This window comes from Podarcis melisellensis (assembly GCF_964234715.1).
Source record: "Podarcis melisellensis genome assembly, chromosome: 5".
NCBI lineage: Eukaryota > Metazoa > Chordata > Lepidosauria > Squamata > Lacertidae > Podarcis > Podarcis melisellensis.
In genome coordinates this window covers 39,175,147-39,197,357 of record NC_138537.1, presented here as the reverse complement: position 1 = coordinate 39,197,357, position 22,211 = coordinate 39,175,147, and the positions used below count along the sequence as shown (strand labels likewise).

The following is a 22,211-nucleotide window of genomic DNA, read 5'->3' as shown; positions in this document are numbered from 1 at the left end:
AATCATTTTCTTTTTAAAAAATATAAACTAGGCATTTGCCCCAACAAAGCTCAGAAGATAAGAGCTGGTATCTTTCCAAAGATTCATTTGAGCATCTGAATCACTGTACAGCTGAAGTTAAAAGACCACATACACAAAAAGGAGCACATGCACAGGATATTAGTATGAAGAAATGAAGAGAAGACAAACAGGACAAATTCAGAAATAGTCTCTGATTTATAATATTCCCAGAAATACCATTAAGGGTCTCAGCTGTTCTCCACAAAGCAGCCAGCAGTTCTGCTTGATTGAAGCAGTGGGAAACAGTACATTCATACAACAAATCAGCTAATTACCAAAATGTCAGCAATTGCGTGCTTTATGCAGATGGTCTCCAGCAGAGCTTCCCAGAGAGCTATTTCAAGATAGCCCATAACTCAGGGCTAACATAAAGCAAAAGACACACACTTCTATATGCCAGTACCAAACAGCATATTTAAGCCGCAACAGTATCACTCCCCCTAATAGCAAAGTCAAATGGTGGGTACCAACAGGATTGTAGCAAAAATAGAATTCTTGGAAAACAAAATGGAGTATTAGCATACTTGGGGAAACCTCAAGGTTTGCCAAAATACAATTTATTTTAATGAAAGGGCTGAAAAATCTGAAATAAGCCGATGAGTACAAAGTATGCTCAGGATTTAGATTCTACATTATAGAGTGTCTGTTGGAAAAGAAAAATGGGAAATCAGGGGTGAGGAGTGGAATGTCATTCTTGGTGGGAACTACTAACTGGCCAATTGTTTCTATAAGCTAGAATAGCCCCAGTAATTAAGACCCATTGTCTCTGGATAGATTCTATAAGATTTGAAAAGGATATCCAGGTGATAGTTACTTAAGGGTAGGATATAAAAGAGGGCTATTCCTTATTTGTATAAATGTATATATAATAAACAGGGAAGGCTGTTGTCATACAACAGTTTGCTTTGTCACCAACAGGCAGTGCTGTGAACTACAGCATGATAGCAGCCTTCAGAAAATTGCTGGGGTGGATAAGAAGGGCAGTGAAGTGTGAGACAGAGGAGGGCAGCACAGGTGAGCCATGGAAGAACAATTGCAGGGGAAAGGGGAGTCGTTTGGCAAGCTCTAAGGGGAGGTTGGGTTATCTCTAAGGAAAAGGGTGGGTTTGGCAAAGTGTATGGGAAGGAGGTTGGTGGGGGTGAGGATAGGTGAGGTTGGCAAGAGGAGTGAAGTGAGCAGGGGCCCAGCCTCTAGTACTTGTATTATTTGTGTAGAAAGGGGAAATGCAACAGGTGCCATTTTCCTCACATTTGTGTGACAAGTGGTGGTTGTCAAATTCTCTCTCTCTCTGTCTGTCTGTCACACACACACACACACACACACACACACTACATCCATAAGGCACAGGGCCCCTGTCTTCCTTTGCATCTGTTCACCCTACTTAGAGGTAGCATCTAGATGTCTTTGGCAGTGTGCTGCTTATTGGCCTGTGTCCTGTTCCAAACCTCTTTCAAGTCTTGAAGCAAATCCAGCACAGCTCACTAGAAATCAAAAGCTGCTTCCTTCTCTGATTGTTGTTGTAAATGGCACTCTCACAAACCACCCATTGAAATAGAGTGTCTTTTTAGCATCTCTTCAAAAGCTAAATCATTAAACGATGGAGGGGGTACCAGCATGTTTAGTATTAAGCACTTTGGAGAGCTTTAGTGAAGCAGATCCTAAATTAATGTGGATTATTTTGTGATTTTCTTTTTTTAAAAAATGTAGCCTTATATTGACATTTTTCTCCAAGTGATATAAAGAGGAAGTGAGACAGCCAAGTGAGCAGAGCCTCATTTTTCCACTTGGCTGTGTGCTCAGCTGTGCCCTTTGTTACTGAGCAGCATCACCTAATATTTCAGATATGAAGCTACTAGGATAGTATCTCATAGAGACTGGCAAACAAGAAAATGTTACAGCTGTTGAAAGACCCTTAGGCATGATCTCTGCAGCAAATCTACACATTCAAGAAAATAACAGGTGGATACAAGCTAATATAGAGACCCATTCTAAAATTGGTGACAAGCTTATCATATATTTGCTCCCACTTTATTAGAATGACATTTTGCAACATGCAGTTATCTGGTAGCTGCAGTCTTCGGTGCTGCTACAGTCACATGTTGGTAAACCCCCCTAAATAATGAAATACTAAATGAATGTGGATTATTGTGAGGAAGTTAAAAACCAAATTTGAAAAGTATAGATTAGGGATAAGGATTTTATATCCTCCCTTCCTCCAAAGGAGCCCAGGGCAGTAATAAATAAGAGATATAAAACACACACTCACTCTCTCTCTCTCTCTCTCTCTATATATATATATATATATACATACACATACACACATACACACACTTAAAACACCTAAAAAATAATTCCAATACAGATGCAGACTAAGAAAAGCCTCAGTTTTGATTGGTAGTTTTTTCGCAAAATATGCTGGGATTTAGGATATGTAAAATGAATCATGGGAAGAGAAGATATCTTAAGGATGTAAAATGACTATCTGAAATTGTAAAGCAGAAAATTAAATGAGAGAGAGAGAGAGAGAGAGAGAGAGAGAGAGAGAGAGAGAAGTCTCCGCTTCAAAGCAGCACCCTGTGAAAGATCAGAGTTTGGCACCCCTGCACCTCTCGCCTTTCGTTTTGCTCAGTTCACTATGTCATAGTTGTGACACCCTGTGGCACCCAGTGCGATGGAACCAGTCGTGCTACTTTAAATCTGCCTCTGTTTAAAAGTTTTATTGAAAGAGAAATCTATCTTCAGAAATGGCTCCTATCTAATATCCAAGGGCAGGGAATTTCAAAGAGCAGGTGCCACAACACTAAAGGCCCAATTCCTACATTGTGTAGAATGGCAATAACTGTAGGAGGCCCTCACCTGAAGAGCACAGTCATCAATGGAACAAGTCCCATTATTCTTGACCATTGGCCATACTGACAGTAGTGGAACCCAATAACATCTGTTGGACCCTAGGTTCCCCATCTCCAACAGAGAAACAGGTATTTAGAGTCAAGAAATTGAAAACACCAAGTGGTAAACAATCTTCCACTTACCAATGTGATGCATATATTCCATGAACTATCAAACCAGGCCAGTGATGTGGAAAAGGACATAATTGTTCTTGTTCTGAATTTCTTTAAAAGTTTATCTACCTGTGTAGTCTATTTGAATTCTTGTATATTTCAGATTGATGGATATTTGGGACATTGGACCATCACATAGCTACGTTTTTCTTATTTGAGAAAAATATATTTTTATAGGCTTCTAGCATGCACATTTTAAGACAGATGCACATATACTTTGGAAGTCAAGTATAATTCCCCAAACTACCACACACACCCCAAAATACCACATACTCTGCCCAGATTCATGCTAATACCCTTGTTGCAAACCTGCATACATCTAACTCTGGTTTGTTCTTTTCTTTCCAGTAGCTATAAATGCTGCAATACATTTTTTAAGGAAAGATAGCAGTGGCTGATTTGGTGGGGACCTGTAAATTAAATGTTCTTTTCACGCTGAGAGTAGAAGCACAAAGCACAAAATGTATCTGATAAAAATCACAACGTATAACTGGCTTAGCGCTGCACACATTGTGACAAATTTGCTGTCCAGTGACTATGAATGGATGTGCTTTTGCCTTCAAGTAACTATAAATCGGAGTACAGAAATTTTGTTTTTGTTTTTTTTAATGTATTTTTTATTAAAGAGTTATTGGTTTACAAAAGTATGTGCAATGTCTCTTTTTTCAAGTTACATTTTCTACATGTCAGTTTCATTTGCTGAGACATTAGTGTTACATTAGGAGGAAAAGGGGGGAAGTGGTGGAAAGGGCCATGATGGGTGGGAGTGGGGTCAGGTGGCTATATTTGTATTTTACTTAATATATGCATGGGGTTTTGTGTCAGCATCGTTTGTGCAGGTTCCCTTTGCTATTCGCTTGTGTTTCTTTGTTGTTGAGAGAAGTTGGGGTTGGCCTAGGCTATGGTTGTTTGTTTGTGATTGGCTGTGGTGAACTTTGTTTTCATGTGTGATAGGGATGGGTGGGTGTTTTTGAATCAGGTTAGCCATATTGATTTATATGCTGTTGGTGGATTCTTGTCGTTGTCTTTTTGGGCTGTGTATATGATAAAGGGGAGCCATGCCAGGGTGAAGGCATCTTCCTCTATTTGTCCCCATGTCAGTTTCAGTTTATTGGTTAATTTTTCTAGTAAGGCTGTTTCCCATACTATTTTGGTACAGGTCTCTCCAGGGTCTGGTTAAGATGTTTCTGGCTGCTGAGAGTAGGTGAGTTATGAGTTCTTTGTGATGAGTTATGAGGTGAGTTATGAGTTCTTTGTGATGTGAGTGGGCATTATTGTCTTGGAAGATGTTTAGTAGGGCCAGTTCTGGGGTGATTTCTAATACTTGCTTAGTTATTTTACATTTGATAGAAACATTTTAAAGTGTCTTAGTGGCTACAGATGGTCTCCTAAATGGATAATTCACCTGCAGGATTGGATCTGGCAGACTGAGAAAGAGAGGCTGGTATGTAACTAAAAAGTGCACTAACACAAGGATTAGCACTAGTGCAGCAGGATTGTCTCCCTCTCCCCATGCATGCCCTATTCCATCCTCATATTTGCTCCCCAAAACAGATTGGGGGGTGGGAGTGGGGAAAGAGGAGGAAATTATTCTGCTGCACAAACTGAACATTCATCTTAGCACACATTGCATACAACCCTGGGTAATTTTGAAAACACAGAACCAACTAAGGCATGGTGGGACCTTTATTTATATGTCCACCTCATTCACATACAAAGTGGAGTGGTGGTGGAAGATCTTAGTTTCACAATAAAAGGAGTGTGGGTGGAGAAATGCTGAACCAACTCCCATCCCGCACCTCACCTCTCCTTCAGTCCGACACTCCAGCCATTTTTCTCTGCTCAGTTAGAGCCAGAATTGAGAAAAGTAGCTGGAGCAACCAACTGCAAGAATGCTAATGTGCCTCTGGAAGTAAAGCAATGCTCCTTTTTTCCTCTCAGGGAAGGCACAGCATGCACCAGAAAGAGACTGCCCCATGTGTGGCTCTTAAAAGGAAAAAACAAAAACAAAAGATGGACTGGGGGATGAAGGAAATTAAGACTGATTCTTGAAGCTGTTTGAAAAGGCTGAATTGTGGTGTCCATTCCAGAAGTAACAGAGAAGAGTGAAGTTGCAGGGACACTGTGGTCGGTTGATTGTTCAATAGAAACAAAAGTGTGATGCTGGGAACCAACATTCTGCATCTGGAGCCAAGAGGCAGAGCAACAGGAATGCAAAAGTATTTACACTTTCCTTTTACTAGTTGAACCAGACCATGGAAATAACATTTGGAAGCAGTGCTTTTTTCTAGAAAAATAGGTGCCGGTACACACCCTGAAGTTGTTACAGTAACAGTCAGATGGACAGGGTATGTATGTATGTATGTATGTATGTATGAATGAATAGTAGTAATAGTAAGTACCACACTTTGTAACAACAACAAAAAGGTGCCGGTACTGTATACCTTTGAGTACCTCCTGGGGAGCACCGCTTGGAAGAAACTGTGGCTGTGAAGTATCCCACTTATTTGATGGATTTAAAGGGGCAGAACTAACTTCTGGATTGTTGTGACCTAGTCGCTCTATCCACAGTATCAAAATAAAATACTTGTGGTCTGTGCTAGTGTGAGCCAACAACAATATTGGTCGGCTCCTTTTCCTGCTCACTGTGAAGAACACCTAGAATTCTGCTCACTACAGCAGTTGGGGAAGTTGGTAGGTGGAAAGACCAAAGGAGAAGCTCAGATAGGGGGAGAAATCACAGTTGCCACATGTGCAGCTCAATCAGAAGTTTTTAAAAAGGCAGAGCAAATATCTGGATTGTCATGAGACAACCAAAACTGCATGTTCAGAGACGTGAAATGGACTCTGCATGTAAACAAATACATCAACAGTACAAAAGGAATTTGTGATGGGTTTGCATAAAGAAAGCAAGGGTTCCTTCTGCTGGGACAGGAACTTTGTGGTGTCATTCTGGAAGACGTTGCCTGCAAGACTTAGGTATTCCACAAAATACATGAAGATCCCCAAGTGGAGTCTACTTGAAACTCACCAACATGGGACAACAGTTTCTTCCATTTCCAGTAGGATTATTTTGAGGGCCATAGACCTTTCTCTATTATGGCCCATACTCAGTTACATCTCAGCTTAAAAACTTTGTAAATAACGCTTTAGGGGACAGGGCAGCTTAAGTGCCCACTTGCCTATAGATGTGCATTCTTCACCACTTCTATGCATGTCCACTTTATGCTCAAGTTAAGCCATCAGTACACCAAGCCCCAACTCTTCAATGACATTTTCTGTCCCCATCCATGTTTCTTTATTTGCCTTCCTCAATTAAAAAATAAGAGGATTGAGCGATGTGTGACATTAAATCTGTTGTTTGTAAATATGTCAATTTTTGTTTGTTTAAAGTAGAACTGAAGTAGTGTCTGGGTGAAGAATCACAGCGCATGGGGATGCTTAACCTTTCTCCCACCCATAGGGAAGGGAAAGTTAGCCCTTCTATTCCCTGGCATGTTCCTGGAAAAAAACTGTCTCACCTCTGTGCTGAAAACAGCAAAGGGGAAAAATCTCTCATTGATTCCAATTAAGTGTAAGGTAAAGGTCCAGTTGTGGCTGACTCTGGGGTTGCAGCGCTCATCTCGTTTTATTGGCCGAGGGAGCTGGCGTACAGCTTCCGGATCATGTGGCCAACATGACGAAGCTGCTTCTGGTGAACCAGAGCAGCGCACGAAAACGCCATTTATCTTCCCACCGGAGCGGTAATATAATAATAACAATTTATTATTTATACCCCACCCATCTGGCTGAGTTTCCCCAGCCACCTATTTATCTACTTGCACTTTGATGTGCTTTTGAACTGCTAGGTTGGCAGGAGCAGGGACCGAGCAACGGGAGCTCACCCCGTCGCGAGGATTCGAACCGCTGACCTTCTGATTGGCAAGCCCTAGGCTCTGTGGTTTAACCCACAGCGCTACCTGCGTCCCCCCAATTAAGTGTAGTTTGTTTCTTATCCCTATTTGTAGCATGGGGATATTTTTTTTCCAGGGTCCTGGTGGTGGAGGAAAATATTAATCCACTCCCCTCAGCATGCTGTTGTCCTAATCTTGATCAGACTTCCTGCACTTGTTTTGTTTTGTTTTTGTCCTGGCACTTTCCCTTGAAAAACCCTCGTTTTCCCACTGAATTGGAGCAAATGGCAATCTGCAGAAAATCTGATTGTCATTTGCTCTGATTCAGTGGTTAAATATGGCTTTTCCCAGGGAAAGCACAGCGGGGTGGGAGTGGAATATTCTTGTAGCTTTAAAGCGTTGACCTGTGCCTCAAAACATGACACAAAAGAAATCTGGGTGAGCCCTTGGTGTATGTATGTATGTATGTATGTGTGGGTGGGTGTGTATACACAAACACACACACACACACCTTGAGGCATTTGACATCAAGTGTTGTTAGACCTGAAGCAAACAGAACTGCTGAGCTGTTTGGAGTCCTTCAATTCAGTGAGACTCAAAAAGGAAAAAAAAGGAAAAAGAACCAGCATTCATGTCCAGCTGAGGGGATTAGCTACTCATTTTGCTGCTTTGGTCTTCAATCGCTGCTTTTGTCTTCTGGGCAATAGAAACCTCACTGTCAGCAGGTCTCTGGGTCATTGGCTCTGGGGTCACTGTAGGCTTCTATTAGCATGGAAACACCAACAGCAGCAGCACTGTTCAGAAAATAAGATATGCCCTTAAGAGGCTCATTGGGAGGGCAAGAGCCTCGCATCTCCCCGGTTCCTTCCTACTTGCTGTTTTATATTTGAATGTCGGTAAGAGCAGAACAGCACATCACAAATAAAACACAGGACTCCTATTTCTCATGTTTTCCTCATAAGGCAAACGCAGGTGTAAGGGGGCACCTTTGGGGAGAACTGGAAAGGGGTCAAAGTCTTAGTCAAGGTCATTGCTAGGCACTTAAAATACTCAGGGTGCAGGCCCATGACACAAATCTACATATACTTTATATGTAAAGATGCACATTTTCAACCAGCTTTCAGGGAGAATTCATTAAGGGCACGTTAATTAAGGTGGTGGGTGAAGTCTCACTGGTACTGTGTATTGCAGTATACCCAGCTGCCCTGCTAACAAAGCTTTTTTTTTTAATCAAAAAGTAAAAAAGGGCAAGAGTTGCTGGCCTTGGTGAAGAAGACCCACCACTCAGATCCCATGGGTAACACCTCCCAAACAATGCCTTTCCACCAGCAAGCCACCTTTGCCGGCTGTTTGGTTCCAGATCTACATTTGTAAGATAAATGCAACCCCAGAACCATGGTGAAGATAAAGCGATTTAGGCTGCAATCCTAACCTCACTTACCTCAGACAAAACCCCATTGGATTCAATAGACAGAAGTAGTTATGTGTATGTGCGAAATAGCTGGTGGGGGTGGGGGGAAGTCTTCTCCAGGTCCTTCGCTTTCTACAAGTGTTGATCCCCAGCCCTCTCCCCTTTAATTCCCATGTAGGCAGCTCATGCAACTTAGCAACGCCCTCTCAGAGTACAAAGCAAAAGTTTTCCCCTTGGCAGCTTCTAGAATTCTGTGAAGGGAACATATGGGCTAGAGCCATGGTAAAGACTCAAAACATTAGACTGTCCCATGTGCCATGACCCTGAAATAAACCCCACCCCAGCTCCTTTTTTCAGAAATAAATATTAATTTGGGAGTTATGACTACAGCATTTATGCAGTAAAGAGTAATTTTTTAAAAAAAGTATTTTTATCCACAAAGAATTGGTATCACCCTATCAGGCCATTTCAGAAAAGAAATGAAAAGACACAATTGTTTCGATCTAGTGGTTGGTGCATTGCTGAGATGGTTCTCTTTTTTCAATACGTTGCTGGCCTACAATTCAGATGCTCACATAGCAATATCAGATATTATGAGGGAAAGCAAATCCTCGGGGTAGACCTTGTCTGAAGCCTTCATAAGCAAAATTCTCTCTCTGTCCCCCCCCCCTCCAAAGTGTACTCCCAGGTAAGTGGAGTTAAAAATGCAACCTAAGTGTTTCTATGTTCTGTAATGCAATTGTAAAACCTCAGTGACTAGCAAGTACACTTGCATTATCGCTTCCACATTCTTTCCTGGATTATTGATCAGAAATGACAGAAGTAATGTGAGAGACACTCAAACCCACTCTGAAGTGTCTTGCAGAAAAATATGCAAAGATTACTCACTTGTGGTGTTTCCTGTCATCTGTATGATACATTTGGAGTCCTTGCCCATTTCTCGGGAGTTGAAAGGACGCACCCGCACTGCCACCTTTACAGAAGCTCCTGCCATCCTGATGATTTGAAGGTTTTACTCCTCTTGCTAGGATTGTACTCCTGAAAATGCCCTGAAAAAACAAGAAAGAGATGTTAGGAACGGCAACCTGGCCGATGAATTCTGCACCAACTAAGGTTTCGAAACAGTCTTCAGAGGCAGCCCCACACATTGCAGTAATCTAACCTAGAGAGTGCCAGAGCACAGACAACAGAAGTTAGGTTATCCTGGTCCAGATAGGGACAAAGGTGATGGAAGTCTCTCCACATCACCAAGGCCACATGAGCCTCAAATGACAGCAATAGATCAAGAAGTACCCCAAGGTGCGTACCCTAACCTTCAGAATGAGTGTAACCCCATGAAAAGCAGGCCACCTCCCATACATCTGGTCTAGGAAACTGCCCACTAACAGTGCCTCAGGCTTATCTGGACTGAGCTTCAGTTTGTTGGCTCTCATTCCGTCCATTACTGACATATGATAACAGTTCAGAACATCTGCAGATGTTAAGGAGAAGGAGTGCTGTGTGTCATCAATATAGCTGACAATGTATTCCAAAGCTCCAGATGTTCCTACTTGCATGTAGATGTTAAATAGCATTGGGGGGGATGAACTCTAAGGAACCTCACATGGAATGCTCCACAGGACTGAAGAACAATCCCTAAGAACCACCCTCTGGAAACAAACATCCAAGTAGGACCACTGGCGGAGGAAGAGGAGTAAGGGGGGAGCGTACCACCCCCGGCAGCGCGATCCTGGTGGGGTGCCATCGCTGCTGTTCCCCCCACCCGCGCTGGGTGCCACACCCCCACTGGCAGTGCACCACACCCCCAGGACGCACGTCACGCCCCCAGGACATGTGCCAGCCCCGCCCCCGCCTGCTCTCCGTCTCCCGGTGCTGGAGCGTGAAGCTCCGCCACTGAGTAGGACTGGAACCACCACAAAGCAGTGCCACCCACTCCTAACTTGGAAAGCCACTCCAGAAGGATACCATGGTTGATGGTATGAAAAGCTGCTGGGAGGTCAAGGAGAATTAACAAGGGCACATTTCCCCTGTCTCTCTCCCAAGAGAGGTCATCATATAGGGTGACGAAAGAAGTTTCTGTGCCAAAACTGGGCCTAAACCCTGATTGCCTTCTTGGTTGTCAGAAGATCTTAACTGCGATATGCTCTTAACTCTTAGTTTGGCCTTTGGTCCTGCACCCTGATTGCCCTTGGGTCCTGGCTCCTAGCTCCTGACTCTCTCCAGGCTGTTGCCTGTATCCCAGCCCAGTCTTAGGTCCTGATCAAACTGGACCATCACTGTGGATTAATGCCATTTTTTTCGGCATGGAAAGTTTTGTAGGTTCGTATTTTTCATAGGACTCACTGCCTTCTAAATTTGACAGGGTTTATCCCTGTTGGGTGCATGAGAGCTGCTAAGAACCCTGCCCCAAGGAGACTGATGCATATTTGAAATATAGCTAGTAATTTCTGTCAACTGGAGAAGCAAAAGGCCCATCAGAAAGCACTGGTTAATCCTGGTGGATCAAATTAATTTAGCAAGGCTTACTTAAACAAGATTTTCCTTAATCTGTGGCACTATCTACTTTGCCACATGACCTTCCTTTTTCTGGAGAGAACCTGACCACCTGACAGCTGGCCATTTCCTTGCCTAAAATTCAAAAGGATTATTGAGAAAGAAGGCAGCAGCTTTTGCTCTGCTTTCAGACAATGCAAGTAAAGAGACAGATAGTGCCCCCTGCCATGTATTTGTTTTATGGTAAGTTTTGAGAAAGACAGGCTGTGTGGGAATAACTGTCACCTCACAAGACATCAGAACTAGTTCCCATGAGATGATGCCCTAGTAAAGTTGTACAGTATATGCAGGCCTGGATCTTTGACTTGATTTCTCCTCAAACTCATTGGTTACCCCCCCAGCTTAAGGTGATGCCATCGTATTCCACAGTGAACAGAGGCTGCTCAAAGGGAAGGAGGACATTTTGGAAAATTCAAAACCAGTTTGAGTGGGATCTCCCCTCATGTTTCCTGCTTCCACTCTCCATAACTGGTATGAAATCACATCAGCCAGGCTTCACTATACATCTGAGTAGGAGAGCTAAGCCTCCTGGACCCACCCTAGTTTATTTTCAGTATAAATAATTCAGTGAGCTAAGTGCAGTGCTCAGCTCAGCACAGTCACAGCCCTCAGCTACATCTAGGATTCTCTCCTTACTGGCGGAAGATACAAAGCACCAGAGAAACCACAGCGGAATTGAGAGGGAATGTCAGATGAAAAACCCCACCCCCGGCTGCCCTTTTTAGTGCTTTTCTTCAGTGTGATCTGCCAACTGGAATATTTGCTCTGCAACAAACTCAATAGCTGCTCCAGATTTGCATAACTTTATTGTATTTCATTTCATTTTAGTCATTTTAATATTTGTTAAGAGAAACAATCTTTCCTTTTTAAAGGGGTATGTTGTGATTTGTCAGGGAAATTCAGCATTCTAAGTTTCCTCATGTTATAGTTTATACATATATGTCCAAGTTAATTTCCATTTCTGTAATCTTGTTTTACATTTATATTCTTAAAAGCCTTGTTCTGCAATGGTCCAATGGCTAGATAAAAATAAATGAATCTGATCAGAATAGCTGCTGCTCTGTTCTATATAGTCACAGCCCTGCGATGTATAAACATCTACAATCGCTCACTTTTTATGAGGCATCCACACAACACCATCATTTATCCATTCTCATCTTGTATTTTCCTTGTGGCTCTTCCTTCTTTTCTCAGACCATGGAAACGTCACTTCCAGACAACCCCTTTATTGAGCATTTGTCTTGATATGTCTGTGTAGAGGTTATATAATTTCCCAATAGTTGATTGCTATCCTTCAATTTCTAGTGCATTTTCCCATCACTTTCCTTACTGCAAAAAGCAAATTTATTGTACCAGAGCACTTTAATTCTGCAAACCAGGATTTGCTGGTATGCCATTGAATTCCTTCCATAAAATAGTGACATTCTGGAAGTGACCAAAGCGTGGCTCCCCCCCCCCCCCAAATCACTCCACATACAATCAATGCTATTACCCCCGTTGGTTAAATTAGCCCTACTGCTAAAACGTTGAATATTTCAACTCAAAGGGACAATATTTTCATTATATTCACATGGGAGCACATTTTTCCTCCCTGTACTAATAAAACGGCTTTCTGCTACTACAGCTTAGGCTGTATGTGAAAAAATGAGTGCTGGAGCCACACACAGAACGCAGTTATTAAGTGATAGCCTCAAAACTGCCCCATCTAAACATCACACAATATTAAAAAGATTGTCAGCAGTGTGCATGTCTGAAATTGTGAGAACTGGACGGAAATTAGTTTTTGCAGATGCAAGTCACCAAGCAGATATTAAAGATGAAGATAAGCAGTCAGTATCTGCCTTAGTTGTTTGTCTGTTCTTTGCTCATTTCTGCTCATACCCAAGAGCTGTCTGAATGTCAGGAGCTGTGGAAATGGGCATATTGAATGGGAAGACTTCGATATTATGGTGGGAAAACACGTTTTCTAACCCCATATTTCCTTCCTAATGCTTGGCTAGGTGGGGTGGCAGGGATGGAGATTTACAGGGGAGAACTGGCAGGTGAACCAGAGCGCTCGACCTTTCTCTTGAACACTCAATGGTTTTGTTCAGTCCACATTTTTAAGCAAACTGACCAGAATATCACTTCCCAAACTAATTCATGGATCAGAACAGTTATCCTTTGGCTTTAGCACTCCTCCACATTATGTAATATTATTTGGCTCAAGAAATGCACCACAACATTTATAGAAAAATGCATATTTTAGCCAAAATATATTTAAAACAATGAAAATATTTATGTGGTTTTTAAAGTAATCATTGCAGATTGATGTAGAAATGGAACAAAATGGAAATCATGAATGAACGTATGTGAAATAGATCAGAAATGGATTCCATCTATACTCCTGCAAATGTCGCCCCCCTGGCACGCCATTTAAGAGCCCAACTGGGGTGGGCTGGAGTTACCATAGGGCAGGGAAAAGACACCCCTCCCTCCTACCTGCCAGTTCTTCCCTGCAAGTTGTCCAGTCCCTGTGTTTGCATTACAGTGGTACCTCGGGTTACATACGCTTCAGGTTACATACTCCGCTAACCCAGAAATAGTACCTCGGGTTAAGAACTTTGCTTCAGGATAAGAACAGAAATCATGCTCCGGCAGCGCTGCAGCAGTGGGAGGCCCCATTAGCTAAAGTGGTCTCCAGGTTAAAAACAGTTTCAGGTTAAGAACGGACCTCCGGAACGAATTAAGTACTTAACCCGAGGTACCACTGTACTGTAACAAATGCATATTTGCTCAAATAATACATAGCTCTACCTGAAAACACAGTTTGCTGCACTGCTGATTGTATGATTTGTGCTACACCAGAAATGGATGAGCTGAAGGAGTAAAGGAAGAAAGAGATGCAAAACTGCACACAATGTTCCTGGAGAGTACATCAACTGAACTGTGTTTTCTGCTAGGCTCACTAATCTCTTAGTGTGCCAAAATGGGCAAGCAGAGACACCATAGTCCCCAGATGGCTTGTGGCTATTAAGAGTGCTTACTTTAACAGCCAGAAAACACCCCCATCTGTAAATGTCTCGAATGCTGTCTCTATATTGAAGATCCATGTATTTAGTTCTATCTTACATTTATGTGTTTCTTAAGAACACTCTCCCAAAACCCTTCATAATTTTCATATAATACATTTTCTTTAACTAATAGATTTTTACTAATATATTTATACTCTGCCTTTCTGAAAATAAAAAAATCAACTAGGGCAGTTTACTTATATAATAAACTACAAAAACATGATAAGCAACCCCAAATTAGAATACTTTTAAAATGGTAGATGCCATATAAAAAGGCATTGGGGAGGCATGTTTAAATAAAGATGCTTTAGACTTGCTACAGCTTCTGCTTGAAAATAAAGGTTACCCTTATTAATTCACAAGAATGCGGCTTCCAGAATGCAGAACAGAAGCTGTGTGTTTCCCAGGAGAGCCAATGCAACAACAGCCTTTTTTAAAGGAACAGAATACGGTACTTCAAAATGGCGAAGAGAGTGGGTGAGGGAGGGGGCCAGACCTCATTAACAAGTCAAAGGCATCCGAGTCCAAGATACGTCAGCAACATTGCACTTACTGCATAGGAGCGATACTAATATACATCACACAGTAATCTGGCTCTGGTTTTAACGGTTGGAATCCTACCTACAAATTGCAAACTCTTTCTGCTAGTGTGGATCCTTATGCAGCTATAATGGCATCATCAGTGGGCTTGGGGCAATCCTACGGTTTGCAAAAGTACCAAAAAAAGGGGAGGGGAGAGAAAAATAAAGATGAGGGGGACAGGAAAATACCCAGCAATAAATGAGCGTACTTGGTAGGCACAGAATGCTGACTGTCAGGATAAATGAAACTGAAAACTAAGAGAAATGGAGTGTCCTAGAAAAGAGCATGGCTGGCTGGATGACTGGTACCCTGAATAGCAATACAGTGGTACCTCGGGTTACAGATGCTTCAGGTTACAGACTCCACTAACCCAGAAATAGTACCTTGGGTTAAGAACTTTGCAGCGGGAGGCCCCATTAGCTAAAGTGGTGCTTCAGGTTAAGAACAGTTTCAGGTTAAGAATGGACCTCCAGAACGAATTAAGTTCTTAAACCGAGGTACAACTGTACTTCACACTCCAGCATTTTCTTGCCAATCCCACATGTCATTTATAAAACAGTTTACTGGAGCTATGTTTGTGCGAGGTGTTCTGTTGTTAGGCTTAATGAGACAGTGCTAGGAGTGCCTCTTGACTGATGTAATTCTTCTAGAGACTAAGGTGACAATTCCTTGGTCTCACAGGGAATTTCATCCAACTTAGCCAATGTGCACTACAGTGCATCACCCTCTCAGTTCCAGCCCACTGAACATGACAACCAAACCTTGAGCATTGGGAGCAGTTTGTTCCCTCATTCGCCAAACCAAAAACAGTAAATAGATACCATAAAAGTTCACCCTCCGCCTGAAATTCAAAACACAGAAAACAAAACTAACAAAGAAGCAGAGATGTTAAAAGAATACCCATGAAGGAGCCATAGTAATTAGTAATTAAGATAATCACATGCATTTCTAATAGGGCTGTCTCATTGTGCAGTTCCCAACACAGCAAAGCTGTTACTCTGCTAAAAAGGTTTTGGAGTGAGTGAAGCATTTTTGTCTGTGGTACAGAGCAGGCTTCTGAAATATACCTAATCAACAGCCTGAATTTGCTGCCCTCTGGACTGCAGCCCCAAGATAGGATAGGTGGATATACGAGGTGCCTTCCCAAAACTTTCATTTATTAACCAAAATTGAGAGATCCTTCCATCCCTACTCAGAAATAAGGCCCACAGTGGAGCTTATTTCCCATTAAGTGTGTTCAGGATTACAGTCAAACTCGCTTTAGCATATTAGACTACCTATATTTAGATTCTGATTCATTTTGCATTGAGTTGATAGCCCCCCACACATACCATGCACCCTACATCAGGGATGGGGGATCCTATGGCCCTCCAGATGTTGCTAGACTACAACTCCCATCATCCCTGACCTCTGAGCATGCGCCTGGGGCTGATGGGAGTTGTAATCCAACAACAGCTGGAGGGCCACAGGTTCCCCATCTCTGTCATATGCATTTGGCCTGCTCCCCACATAATTGCCACTATAATCCTGTTTGGAACCATTCAGAGTAGGTGAATTTGACTGTCAAATATTCTGCCATTGAGTGAAGTATTTTATAATTAAGAATTTCCAGAAGACAAAAGTTGCAACAGTAAAGTTGCATAACACCAATGCACTGCTGGCATTTTGTGTCTCTATCTTAGAAAGGACTACAATGCATTTATGTCAGGCAGCAAAGAGTTGACTCCCATTTTGCCTTTGTTCTTCAAATGACACACATTTTACTTATTTACTTTAAATATTTATAAGCCTGCCTCCACGCAGCAAATTCTAGTTTCCTTGCTGGTTTGGAACTTCCTTAGTTTGTTGTACACATCCTGCTTCAGCAGTCATATATTCAAACAATCATATGCCCCCGTCTGAGGTGTTTTTTTAAAAAAAGTGGGGAAGGCAATTTTTGTTTTTAAGCTGAAAACCAGCTTTAGGTGTGCGATGATTAGGTGTCCCTATTTGTGTCTTCCCTCCAGTCATCTTGATCAATAGTTATTCTCCTTTATATTCACTGTATTCTTTTAAATACTTCACAAAATTTTGCTTTTCATAAACTTTGTTCATCTTTCAACTGTCTACAAAATTGCTTGCTTTTATCTATTTAATTTCATTTATGAATTAATCATGTCCCATAAAGCACGCCAAAGCGATTTAACAATAAAGACAGTGACAATAATGACATGTACAATTTCAAGTCCAATACAGATGCAGACTAGGGTAAAAATCTCCACTTAAAAGGTTTGCTGAGAAAGGAAGGTCTTCAAAGGGCACTGAAAAGACAACAGAGGTCTCTGATATGTAATGAAATGGTGTTCCAAAGACTAGGTACTGCCACATTGAAGGTCCAAGTTCCACATGGTGCAGACCAGATCTCCTGATGACCTTCTGCTGCAGAATGCAGTGGTCAGATGGTTATAGAAGAGGTGAGATGATATTTTAGGTGTCCTGGCCCCAAGCTGTATAAGTACAGTACAACACTACCATCCCCTTTAACTTTGCCCAGTAATTTGATGATAATATTCTGCCCTAGTGAGCAGTCAAGCAGCTACATTTTGTACTAGCTGCAGCTTCCAAACCAACCACAGGTCCAACGCTATATGGAGTGCATTGTGGTAATCCAATCTGGAGGTAAAAGTACCTTTTACCAGCTTCAGCTGTTTCTTGTCTGGCATAGCCTGATTGCTGTTATCCCTGAACAGCAATCAGGCTATGCCAGACAAGAAACAGCTAAAGCTGGTAAAAGGTACTTCTATCCACTGAGTTCACCTGGCCTCTAGACTACTAATATTCCCTTTCAGGGAGAATGTGACTCCATTCAAAGTGGGCAACTGACCAATTATCTGGACTTGAGACCCACTCACCCACAGCACTTTCATCTTGTTGTGATTCAGACTCAGTTTGCTGGCCCTCAGCCAGCTCACCACCAAGTCCAGGCACTGGTCCAGGGTTTACATGGCCTATCTTGATTCTTATGTTACAGAGAAACAGATATGTGTATATCACCAGCATACTGATTATACTTTGCCCCAAATCTCTTGCCAACTGATCTCAACAGCTTCATGTAGATGTTAAATAGCATAGGGGATAAGATGGTACCCTATGGCACCCCACAGCACAACGTACAGGGAGCAAAAAAAACACCCAGTGCTATTCTGCGAAACCAACCCTGGAGACAGAATCAGAACCAATATAAAACATTGCCCGCAGAAGCCATCTCACCCAACCAGTTCAGATGGATACCATGGATGATGGTGTCAAAAGCTGCTGGGAGATTATTTAAGAATAACAGGGTTGCACTCCCCTTGTGCATCTCACATTAAAGGCCACCCATCAACCAAGGCCGGTTCAGTCCCATCAACCCAGAATGAAATGGGTCAAGATTATTATTTGAGTATTTGCAACTGTCCCACCATGACTCTCTTGATTACCTTCCCTCAAAGGTATGTGTGACAAACTCAAGGGTCCAGTATGAGGGGTTCCCCCCCCCCCGAAGTGATTGGATCACCATCTCTTTGAAGACAGCCAGGACCACTCTCTTCTGCTAGGATACATTGACTACACTCTGAAGCCACCTTACCATACCTGGCCAGCAGGCTTTAATAAGATAAGAGAGGCAAGAGGAACACATGGTTGGGTACATCGTTGCAAGCAGTTTGTCCACATAATTAGGCCTTATAAACTGAAACCTATGATTTCAAAGTAGATGCTGCACTGGATACCTCATGAGAGAATGCAGTAAATGTGGCTTCAAGATAGCTATGGGGGTGAGCCACTTTACTCTCCAAGTGCCTTGCAAACAAATCATAGTGGGCTTCCAAATGGTCAGAATCTCCATTCCCTGGAGCAGGTATTAAAAAGCTTCAGGCAATACAAAACAACCCCTCTGCTACACAGGTACTTGAAGACGTGATGGAAGCAAAGGACAATCTTCACTGCCCTTACTGCTCAATAGACACGATTCTTTGCAAAATGGCATATCTGGAACTGGACCCCATCAATGACAAAGAGCCTTTTGTGCAGATAATCCTTTTGTTAATGCATTTCAAAATAGCACTTGCCTTTTCCTGCAACCATCTCACTTTGTTGACTCATTCAGATTATGAATCATTTTTACTCAGTGTTATATAGCTTATATCTTGCACCTTTAAAGAAAGAGGAAGGACTTATACTTTAGTACCACTTTGTATGTCATGGTTACCACCTATGCCTGAGGCGGCCTGGATTCAAATCCCCACCATTGTCAGATCTTGGAGTCTCAAATTTCAGCAGGGCCCTGTACAATGCCAAAATTCAGTGCCCTAATGCCTCTAGCACTCCATTCTAAATCATAGTTGTGGAGCCCCCAACAGCACTCCTGAGGCTCTGTGACCAGTGCAAGTGATCCGGTCATGTCCCCTTAAATCTGCCTCTGTCCCCACTCAACCACAAAACCTACTGGGTGACCCTGGGCCAATCAGCATCTCTCCAGTGGTGAACTTTGGGCTTTAAAATTTCAGAGGCGCCTGAAATTCAGTGTGCCCCCTGCCTCTGGCTTTCCATTGTTCGTCATTGTTGAAGTGCCCCTCGTGGAGCCCTCTCAGCTCATCACCCAGTGTAGGCGAACCAGTCAGGCTACCCTAAATCCGCCTCTGATCTCTCAATCTAATATACCTCACAGGTTGCTAAATAAAGTCTAGAGTGAACAATGCATACTGCCCTGGACACTTTTGAGAAAGAATGGTATAATAATACATAATTGTAGTGTGTGTTTTTTAGGGCTAGGGAAAAACTCTCCCACTGGACCCTTGCTGCTAATGGGATAATGCAAGTATGGGTCATTCTTCTAAGAGAGTATAAGGCAGCATTTTACATTCTTACTGCTTTTTGCACTTTGTTCTGTTTTCATCTTTAAAGTAGCCTTTTGATTATTTTTATCTATTTTCTGTGTTTCACTAGATTTAGATGCCTCTTGATTATAATAAAACCTCAAAACAGATTAAAATATAATAAAGCAATAGAGTTATCAGTTTAAAAAACAGTTAAAAACAACTCTTTAAAACATTCAAACAATAATTAAATTCACTAATAAGCTAAAAGAAAAAACACATGTCAACATTCTACAAATAGAGGAAATCAATGTGAGCTGAAGAGTTTGCATGGAAGAGACAAAGGAAGATAATTTGTGGGAAATGGAGCCAAGAGCTCACAAGAAGATAAAGGGTAACTATATAATAGCAGTTGTGAAAATATGATCTGCAAATGCAGTGATCCATACACCCCCTTAACCTTTGTCAGAATGAAGTTGGCTGAGAATTGAATATTCCGTAGTATCTGAGCTTTTACTGTGCCCTCCCACCATGTTGTCGGTGACCTTAGTCCTCCCCCACGAGCTATGAAATGGTAAATGGTAAACTATTCAGAGGATGTAGAAGACTGGGCCTGGCCTAGCTAGGTTTGCAAGGAGATATATCAAAAGAAACCCATAGCAAATCATAATGGCAAGTCATAGGAGTCACACTGTGACCAAAGCAAACTAAAGCTGAGCCAAAAGAAATGCTCTGAACTTCTGATTATTAAAAACTTCTGTGCCCTGGTTTGCAATGGCAGATGTAGAAGACAGGCCATAACCTTGTCAAAAGGCCAGTGTGGATGAACATGTGTTTGCATCATCCAGAAAACAAAAAAGCATGTGACCTGCTCCCTATTCTTTCACTTGAAGCTAAAAAAAAGCAGAAGTAAAAAAAAGGGGGGGGGTAAATGGTGATTATCTAGTTTTGGAAATTTTGGAGCGTAGCACTTCCTCTTCAGTGGTGCTGCAGGGCAGGACTTCAGGTACTCAGCAGAATGAACAGGAGGGCCCCCGAATGCAGCAGGCCTGGCTTACAACATTTTTAAGTACTGTAATGCAGAAGATTATCTAAAGAGGGCACCCCACCCACAAGACTACGAAGCCCAGAGCCCAAAATTATCTAACTGAACCACAGGTCCTGTTCCCTCCTTATATGAACTATTTCATGAGGCTTACAACCCTAAAACAGACGCCTCGTCTCTTATTGATAGTGGCAAAACCTGGTTGTTGTTCTGTGCCCTAAAGGAACGAGCGTTGCAGCAAATTCGTATTCCTTGAGGTGCTGTTTGCAACTGCCTGCCTGGAGGACTCGTGCTATGACATGCACAGATTCCTTCCACTTCTATTTCCAACTCTGAATTTATCCTGCTGAAGTATAAAGGGTTCCTTTTCCTTAGCATACTTCATAGAGGACATGCTTTAGGCTGGGGGTGGGGGAGAGATGTCTCTTGCTCAAAGCCCTTGGCACAATAGCATAAGTCATTATATTCAGCCATGTTGTCAGCAGGCATGTTGCTCCTAAGATGGCCTCGGTTGACTTCCAAGCAGGCCACACTAATAGCAGGGTCCCCTCCCTGCTTATAGTCATCACCTCTGCCATGTATTTAATGCCCGCAGGCCCTTTTGTCTTTTCAAGATCATTCAGGAAGATGCACCGTTTCTATCTGACACCCAAACGCATTGTGGTTGTGCCTGGGATTATAAGAGAACTAGTAAAGGACCTTGTGGTGCTCAAGGCAGGCGCTAGATTTAAGCATGGAGTCGGTGCCCATTTTTCACACCCTCTCCTTTACCCAAACAAACCCCCACCAAGGACATATTTAAGACCAGGGGATGCTATAGTACAAGCCTATCCAGTGATACTACAGCAGTGTGGGCTCTGAACCCTATAAAATGGCTGACACCCAGATAGATTCTCCACCCACATCAGAGCAGTCCTATATATACACACACACCTAAAGTATTGCCCCTAGCTAACAGCTTCTTTCCCCTCAAATGCGACAGATGACAATGTACCCACCTTTGTTTTGCTGCAGCCAACATTGTTCCATCTTCATCAAACAGGATTTTATTTTTATAAAGATATATGCCATGCCACAGGTTCCCAAGGTTCTCCACACACCCACACAGAAATTGGGAGCCATAGCATGTGCAGGAAATGGAGACTGGAATGTTATTGCTACTGCTACAACAGACATAGTTCCTTCTCACCCTCCCGCCCTTGTCTCTCATATGTGCTTTCATTAAAAGGATGCAGGGTTTGGTTCGGATCAAATAAGTGTGAATTATGGGGTGCTCAAAACATAGGTTATGCTGGCTGGCTGGCAAGCCCTCGCCCAGTCCCCATGACTCTGCATTCTTTCCATGGTCCCTGTGTCACAGCCATTGGCGCAGGGGCAGGTGGGGTGGGGTGGGGTGGTGTTTATTAGCAATGCATTTCTGTTGCCTAGCTGGACATTTTTCAGAAGCTTGCAGATTGGTTTGAAAGACAATAAGAGGGTCTTTCGTCTTTCTCACAGAGCAACACAGACTGATCAAGGGGAAAAGGCGTCTGCCCTCTCTATGATGGATTAGGAAAAATAAGCAAGTGGAGAAAGCACAGGAAACTAGTCAGGCATCACAATAAAAGCTGTGCCTGGTGGGTGTTTTTGCGTCTGAGCAAATGGGTTATCATTGCAATCTAAACTGAATTTTATTGGAAAGATCACATTTCCTTTTACAAGGGATGGTTCCTGTCTC

The 22,211-nt window shown here is 42.5% G+C and overlaps 1 protein-coding gene across 22 annotated transcripts in view; it reads right to left on the bottom strand.

Annotated features, from left to right (window-relative positions):
• Positions 1-22,211, bottom strand: part of KIF1A (kinesin family member 1A) — a 114,023-nt gene that overhangs the window by 90,620 nt on the left and 1,192 nt on the right. For all 22 annotated transcript variants that reach the window (XM_081912401.1, XM_081912412.1, XM_081912416.1 and 19 more), the window contains exon 2: positions 9,315-9,475. In XM_081912401.1, coding sequence (XP_081768527.1) covers positions 9,315-9,420 — 106 coding nt within the window. In that variant the 5' untranslated portion in view covers positions 9,421-9,475. The remainder of the gene's footprint in view (positions 1-9,314; positions 9,476-22,211) is intronic.